General features: G+C 41.1%; 1 protein-coding gene across 1 annotated transcript; it reads right to left on the minus strand.

Annotated features, from left to right (window-relative positions):
- Positions 1–1,567: 1,567 nt before the first annotated feature.
- On the minus strand, positions 1,568–8,300 carry LOC145438064 (uncharacterized). Its single transcript, XM_080315445.1, has 8 exons — positions 8,134–8,300; positions 7,207–7,311; positions 7,034–7,138; positions 6,871–6,948; positions 6,647–6,805; positions 2,472–2,678; positions 2,144–2,200; positions 1,568–2,018 (listed from the first exon to the last, which is right to left on the minus strand). Exons 1-8 carry the CDS (start codon positions 8,285–8,287, stop codon positions 1,837–1,839), a joined length of 1,047 nt encoding a protein of 348 aa, XP_080171571.1. The 5' UTR covers positions 8,288–8,300; the 3' UTR covers positions 1,568–1,836.
- Between the last annotated feature and the right edge of the window lie 654 nt (positions 8,301–8,954).

Consider the following 8,954-nt stretch of genomic DNA (forward strand, 5'->3'; position numbering starts at 1 on the left):
CTTCCAAAGACTTGGATTCCTCATCATCCTCGTCATCATCCGATTTCCACTTAAGCATCATTTTAAGCGCCTGTCTGAGAAGGCCGCCACGTTTTGTATGGAATACCATTTTGTTTGGTCGTCTGCCACGGGTTGGTTGGAAACCTGTTTCGGAAAGGTAGTCTTAAAGCATTATTTTCTGGGAATACAATCCTAATTTACCTCTTCGTGTGAAGGGTTGGCCTTGGCTTCCACGACGAGGACCTCTTCTTTCGTCATCACCATCATCATCGCCACCTCTTCTTCCTAACAGAATACAAAGATACTGTAATACATCACTAAATGAAGCTTCGACGCGAATATAATTACCTGAGCCTATTCTTGATTGCTTGTTATCCTCTTCATCATCACCTCTGGTGTCGTTATGTTTCTTTCCTTTTCCGGACATTCCTCCCTTGCTGTCTGGCCCCTTTCCGGGACTATCTAATAAAAGTGATGAATCAAATGTATATATGACCATCTCATCTTAATTGAGAACTATTCTGCTAAACTATATCTGAATGCATAACCTTGGTGTGTATATGGAGCGCTTGCTCTTTATAACAGGATATTTTACATCCCGTAGTATATCAGTTTATGTCACCTCCTATCCATATTTTTTCCTCAGTGATTTATATTGAATTCGTCAACTCCGCACGCTAATATAGCACCTACAGGCTACATCGCATGTAAATGCTTCAAGAAAATAGCCACATAGATCGGTTTCAGTTAGGTCGTAGGATGGCGTTTGTCAGGTATATAGTTGCTCTAAATGATAATTCAGTGGTTTAACCGGCGCCGAATAAAAATGGCGTTGCAGTTGCAAAGAAACATTGCAAAGTAGCAATCGATAAAATCTGTCAATTCTCGCATTTTGTTCGTGAAATATATGCCGGCGATGTTTGTAACGTGCGGTTACCATGAATGCAGTGGTTTAATATATTTATGTAAAAAGAATTGCGCGTATACTTATAGATCGCCAATTCCTCTATAAAACACTCCCGTCACGCTAGCTCGGGTTATTTCCGAAAACTGTTCCGAACTATAGGTATTGCAAGTTGCAACCAGCAGCGCACAGCGTGTCGAATTCGAAGAGACACTGTACCACCCTTGGGAGTGAAAGCCTTTTGTACGTTAAAGGTGCTCCGAAGCTTTCTCGACAAAATGAATAACTAAATATAAATGTAGCCTTCTTGAGAGTTACAAAATTAAATCGTAAGAATATTTCTTCAACTTATCATAAAGGATGATACTGATACGCCTCACACGAGTGTTATGTATATAATATGGGTTCTACGTATTGCCAATCGCAGATGTGAATTCATGATGTATACATCGGGCTTGAACCAGATTGTATACGAGCCCTACCTGATGGTTGTTGTAGCAACCTTGATTCAATCCCGAATATAGCGCATACAATTATTATATCGTTAATTAGTTGAGTGGTCCCGCCCGCGATTCAAGCGCGAAATTTTCCAATAGTAAAGTCCCACCCCGAAAATACCGACCGCACTTCGAACTATATTTCCCATTGTTTTTTTACTACAGTCCTATGGGAATGTGCAGAGCTAGGCAATATTTGAAAACGAGTTGAGCAAAAAGGATAAGAACAACTTCTCTACTTGAACTGATCGTATATGGGTGCAAGTGCAGGTGTAATGGGAAAGTATAGCATGACCAGATATTAGTTGACGAGGACCTCATATCTAACAGGTAGCTCTTTAGAATGATGGATGTACGCATGAACGGATGGATGAGTGGTTACGTGATACCAGGTATGCGCTTATTGAGGTATTGTATGCAAGCAACTATTATGCGTTAAGTAGAACCGGTTGAACATGTCAGTGAATTATAGGTAAATAAAATGGCCGTAACGACTTTGAAAATTAGGTCGTTACCTCTCATCCCACTCTTGATATCCTCATCACTCTCATCATCATTATCCTCTTTGGTGCCATTAGACTCCTTTCCTTTTCCACGCATTCGCCTTTTCATACCTCCTAAAGTGAAGTCAGATCTATGTTACAATACGCCTATACTAAATATTGCAGCGATAATAAGAGCCTATATTATCTCGTAATCATCCATTCCAAAATCTCAAGGAAAAAGCGAATAGTCCGCTCACTTTCTTCCATCATCTTTTCAACGTCGCAAGATTTCGTGTCGTTTTTGTCTTTGTTATCTGTTGGATCAAATTATGATTAAGCGAGTATAATCTGAATATATCTGACTATATCTATCATCTGAGATATAGATGAAAATACAATATAGAAAGTGCTGATACGAAGTTGTCCGAGAACGTTCTATATTATTGGTCATACAATTATCCCTTCTCTGTGAAGGCTAATAATATGCGCAGACTCGACATTGACTATACAACGCTGTGACAGAAACAGCCACGGTAAATTTCATCAGGGATATACTACTGTTGTCTCACCACTGTTTTATTTTACCTTTATCGTCAAGCATGGATTTGATTTTGCAAAGGAATTTCCCAATTCGCATTTTCTTGTCTTCTTCTTCTTCGTCTTCATCCTCAGTATGATTCTTGCCTCCACGCCTTCCTCGTCTTCTATCGGAAACTCGTTTCGCGAACTGGCGAGTGAGTCTGCGCATGCGGTTGAATCTCAGTTGAGATCTTTGCAGTCGGCGCATGGAAGCTGGAAATACATGAAGTCATTAGGAGTCACACTATAGACCAGCGGTTATCCAAATGGGAATGTGAAAGCCACGGAGGTGGGCTGCGAAGCTGCCTACTCAGAAATGATGTTTTGGGAATCGGAATGAGATTAACTTGAGCCGGATCTTAAGTTTTAACATCGGCAACAATCCAAATTATATTATGATTTTAAATGTCATAATTGCCCCGTGCTCCATACGCAATGCGACCAATGCAACCAATTGAACTGCGGTCCTATTCGTTTATTCTATTTCCCAAAGTTGAACTTGGAAGCAAAGGCATACCACGAGTTGGTTGATATTGAACCTTTTAAATAACTTCCTCCAGCGATTGAGCACTTAACTGCTGCAGAGTTGGAAGAATGCCGCGAGAAGCCTCTGATTTTGTTTCATCCATACCACAATCAAACAGTGGAACGACATGTAAAGCTCGTAAGAGAAGCATCAGCGCAAGTTTCGGGATTTGAAAGACGAGATGGCCTCATTTGCCAAAAAATTAAGTCTCGTAAACTGATGAAAAAATTTGACACAAAAATGCATTTTCAATAAGTCGTTAAATGTGAATGTTTCATTATGATGTTTTGAACCGATTTTAAAAGAACTGTGTTGTGAATATATTTGTATTATATGCCCAATATTCGGTTTTGTCAGTGTGTTACTTTTCTTTTCAAAAAAACTGATGACAGATCACAATTCGTCAGAATAAATGCTGAATTTCAAGAAAAATGTGAGTGTATATTGTTTTTTGGCTATAACTCATTTTGTGTTCACAATAGAGAAAACTTTCTTCTTAAGACAGATAGAAACATGATGTTTCCGCAGATTTTGAGCTATATATCATGACTCTACGACCAGCGGTTGCCGAGATGGGCCATTTTACCCCCCACGCGCAGAAATTGGGGGGTTGCCGGCTGGAAAATGGGGGTAATACCCTGAAGTCACTTTTTATTGAAGTTTTAGGTCATTTGTCAGGATTGAGGAAGCCCTTTTTTCGATTTGAAAAAAAAGTCATTTTCACTCCACCCTAATACGCATATTCTAGATTTTGGCCGATACTGGACCCTGAAAGCTGTCTGAATTGATTGAGAGTAGCTGGCGAATCGTGTAGCTGTCAGCTGTCGCTTTTTGGGTTTGTCAGTCAAGCATCTATGGAGACTGCGTAGAAAGACTCAAAAGTTTTGAAGAAATAAGACGTCAGGATTGCAAACAGTTTGGTTGCTATTTTAATACGATATTTCATATGATGATGGGGGTGCGAAATTTCTCATTATCATCACGGGGGAGTGTATAAAAAGTTCCAGAACCGCTGTTCTAGACGTATACGAGACTATATACATTTATGTGTTTCGAATCGTAAACACATCAATGTTTAGCATGTTGACATAACGCATATAATTAGCTCAGAAATAGCCTATAGGCCAGTGGTTCCCAACCTTTTTCGGTGACAGGGCCAAATTTAGAATTTCAGAGTACGGCCGGGGCCGCACGAATACCAAGGCAATAAAAGGTGCCAAAATAGTCACCAAAATATGAAAATTGGCATTGTTCCGATCTTATGTTTGACGACATTGGCCAATGTGTTGCCGCGCTCCCATTGTTCAGAACAATCAACCTTTGCTGGCTATTTCGGAGTAGTTATATTGCCCGGGCGAAATTTCAATTGGTATTTTTGGAATCAGTGCAACACTTGCTTGCGATAAACACCGACATTTCAAATTATTCGGACGCCTGGGTCGCGAGCTATAGGACTACAAATTATGCTGCTTTTTGCCGGCTAAGCAGTACGCATATCGGCGTATTCAGTCGTGAGTCACTTGTTGCACATCTATCCGTAAATTAGTTATCAATACCCAGGGCCGTAACAGCACTTCGTCAGCCCCCCCCCAAAAAAAACGTTTCTCTTGGCCCCCCATAGGGTGATAAACAGAGATTCGAAGCCCCCAGACCACCTCAGGCTAGATGGCTGTTTACCGCTATTTATCATGTAAATCGGGTGTCCGTTTTAGGCAGCTTCTCTCGACTAATCGCGCGAAGCGCGAAAAAATTCTATAATTCATGATTGAATCGGTCAATATAATCGTGAATTGCATATATATTGGTATCAATTTTTATCCTCTCTCTGTTCACGTAATCAGATTGACCGGTTGAGCTGAGTGAGTTGTGTTTGAAAATGTAGGACCACTCAATAATAATTAAACATCTTCGGGCGTATACCCGTTAGCAGGAACGAAACAGCACTTCGTCAGGCCCCCAAAACATTTAGGTCTTGAGCTCCCATAGGGTGATAAACCGGAACCCCGTGCCGGTTGTGCGCTTCTGTCACGAAATCACGATCCTAGTTTAGTGAGCCAGCGTGGAGCGCGAAAATTTTCGATAATTCAAAATAAAATAGTTCAATAAGATCGGGAATTGCATATATATTGCTTTCAATTACTTGTCCTCTCTGCCCACGTAATCAGATTTACCGGTAGAGCTGAGTGAGGTGTCTTGGAAACTGTAGGGCCCGTAAATATTAATTAAACATATTCGGACGGGCGGACCCGTTGGTACGACTTCGTTATACATGATGTTATTTGTTATTTCGTGACCTCTAGTCTGCTATATCAAGAAATATAGAATCGCCCAAACATACCAAACTAAAAAATGCCAACGATTTCAAATTGGTAGTTCTTCACTAGCATATAATTATTCCCTGCGGGATGGTAGCCTATTTGTCTCGTGAGGTTCAGATTGCCAAGACAGGAATATTCGGCGCCAGTCATTTAGGCGCCTATGGTCAATTATACATATATGTATTTTTAATATAGGCCTGCATAACGAAGTTCTCGGTCAGCGTAAGGGCAGTCCTTTTCGGTCAAGGTTTTCTCGCTGGCGATCGTTCTGGCACACTTCTTGGAGTCGCATGTTACATGGCGTAAAACTGTATATGTCTTCGTGCGTCGTGACGCGGTAATGGCCAACGCCGATATGCCCACTTCTATAAATCTTGTGTATTTTATCTTGGTCGAAGAGTACCCAAATAATTAAGGTACTTGGAAACTTGAAATCGCGCGCAGCGCGAAAAATCTTTGAGAAAGTTGCATAAAATTTTCTAAATTACTCTATAATTTATGCTAATTCACTAAATAATTTTGGGCCCCCTTCGAGCTCGCTCCCCCCAATTAGGGTGCGGCAGTTGCGGTCCTGTCAATACGTATATCTAAACCTATATCTATAGCTACTGCCCGTTCAACTAGAAAGTTAGGGCACATTGCATTGAAACAGCAGTGACGTAATCTTAGCAGTCTACTCCCAACTTTCCTGCAATCCTTATTGAAAACTCCAGACTCCAAGCCAAGCAAGAGTATTTTATAAATATAATATTTTTTCATAAATCGATTTCTCAATATTGTTGTGGGGGCCGCATGCGGCCCTCAGGGCCGCGGTTGGGAATCACTGCTATAGGCTATACATTCCACAATCTGAACACGAGACGGCACCCAAATAGTCGCTCGAACCGCTTGATATCCACCTTTCGGATGTATTATGCAGTTACATATGTATCCGATTGTATGGATATATTTGCAAGATAATTCAATTGATAAGCTTCAAACTAATAGCATTTTGAACACGGCAGTTTAAGTGAATAGAGCCTGGCTTAGAAACAAAAATAATTGTAAGTTACCACAGCGTGAACCCGAATATTGAAGCAAAACAACCAGTATACGCCGTTCACGAAATATTGATTACTTATTCAAATATTTGATCAAATAAGTTTACAATACTATCGATAATCGTCAACGAAATCATCTCCGAATAATGCGTTCAATTTTGCCAGGTGACATGCGACTGTGCCTCACGTAACAATAGCTTATGTTTATTTCGGGGGAACGGTATTATCATGGATTTAACAGCGAATAAAATCGTCGTCAAGAATACCTTGTACCAACGTTATATTGATGAGGCTTACCTCGCCTTCTCGCGACTGCTGCGAAAAATCTACGTGGAATGGATGGGTGTCTTCGGGGTCCCATTCTTTGCATTGACCTAGGAGGTCCACGTCGTTGACCACCGAACGATCTTCTTGCTCCAAATTGTGGTCGATTGCTACCTCCTGTCTGAGTTCGTCCTTGACATGCGAGACGATGAATTTATGTACGATGCAACTGCATAAATATATGAAAACACATTTACCAGGACGACCCCAGAATGAGCCAGGGCCTTGTCGATTCTGCGTTCCTTTACCGCCTTGGCTTGGGCGTATTTGACCTCCTGAAAAGCGGGTTGAATTAATTATTATCTATCCACGACGACAGCATGCTATTAAATTTACCTTGATCACCTTGCTGACGATTACCTCGCCCGTTGCGAGAAAAACGGCGGAATGGACGTGGTTGTCGACTATCATCGTCATCATCATCGTCACTGTCTCCACGACCTGGTCCAGGGCGACGCTGCATTCCTGAAATTCAATTTACAACATAACATTTCATTTCGTTGGATATTTCCAATTTAATGTATAACATCAACCTGCTGCACCGCGTCTTTGATTTCTCATTCCTGGTCCTCTCTTGTTGTCATCATCGTCGTCGTCGTCGTCGTCATCATTCCCATCTTGACTCGGCTGACCAGATCCTGATTAATCGCAAGCATATGACTTTATATGAATGCGAAATATGCGGGTCGGTGCTGGGCACAATGATTAGAGAGTACTCGAATCTGAATCGAGTATTAATGATAATGATTCGAGTCGACAAGTAATAAAAGACGATTTTTTAGAGTACTGAAATTATACGCTCCTCGCATCTGAAAGTTAATTTATCAACGCAAATTATAGTTTCGTTCCTAATTTTCACTGCTGAAGCCTTGAAACATTGATTGGCCGTATAGTAACATACGAAACATATAGTACAAAGTTACGAACGTTACTGGAAATAACACATTTCCGAAGTCATGATCAGCCACAACACTCTCACCAAGTGCAATGAAATCGGTGTGGTCGAAATTACCAAAGTATCTTTAATGTGCTGGTTAACAGGAATTACATTCTTTGTGGTCGCATAAAAGGTGCATATTTGAACTTGATATATTGCATTCTGTTATGCCGTCATAATGAGATATACTGGATTACTCGACTCGACTCAGAATCGAAACTCGATTTTGCCCTGCCCTAATGCCGGTACTCAAATTGCATTGTGAGCATAGCTCCGATTTTTGCGGTCTACGAGTGCCACCACAAGTGTGTCTTACCCCCGAAATTGGGTGTTAATCTATCCATCAAGATTTCCTATTAATAACTTTGTAATAGACACGTTAATTTGATGCGGATACATTTTCATTCGCTACAATGTTGGATCAGCGAACTACATAGTCGAACGGACAGCCAACGACAATGAAGATTAAGAACGATATATGAATATGAAGTTGTCAGTGGCATGTAATGTAGTTTTCTCTCACCTGATCCATCTCGTCTCCAGTTTCCCATTCCGGAGTTGGGAAAGCCACCCGATCGACGTGGGCCGTTCATTCCCCCATCGCGATCGCCATCTGGTGTCTGCATTCCGTCTCCATAAGACGTCACTGTAAACATATGAAAATAACATAGTAACATAAGCACAAATATATGTTCAGTTGTATACCCAAGAAAATAGTCGTTTAACTATAGGAGTTGGTTTGTAAAACGCGCGGTAACTTACCAATCGCAAGCAATCCACACAAAACAGCCAATCGGATGAGAATCATATCGGATTTTAGGTTAGTTCCGCGTTCTAATCGAACTCGTCACTGTCGCTCCTCTCGCAGAAGTTAAAGCAAGGATACCTCGCCAATCGACAGTTCGCATTTATGTAGTCTTGGCATATACATGATCGCAACGTGTTCCGGGAGTATAATTAGACTCAACATGGCGATGAAGTGAAGAAAAGATGCTAAATACTTCTATTGCCAAATATTCATGAACTATGGCCTATATTTGGACTACGTAAGCTTACTCACATGGCCTTGGGCAATGCGCACTTACGCAAATGATTCATATCAGTACAAGGACGGGTCGGTTGGTAAAAATAGTGTCATTCTGTGACATATATGTCATATGTGCGACTATCTTTCCAATTAGAAAGGATTATTATTAGGTCTACTACTAGCTCGAAATGGGCAGTAATGTAACTGTTAATACAGGGGTCGCCAACTCAAAATGGGTCGCGGGCCACATTTCAAAATTCCTAGAGGCCGCGGGCCGCATGACTTTAATATCGAGATTAACATAGCCAACGCAGCTT

The sequence above is a fragment of the Botryllus schlosseri genome, chromosome 4, assembly GCF_051294905.1.
Source record: "Botryllus schlosseri isolate E-star chromosome 4, Bs_hap1, whole genome shotgun sequence".
NCBI classification, from domain to species: domain Eukaryota; kingdom Metazoa; phylum Chordata; class Ascidiacea; order Stolidobranchia; family Styelidae; genus Botryllus; species Botryllus schlosseri.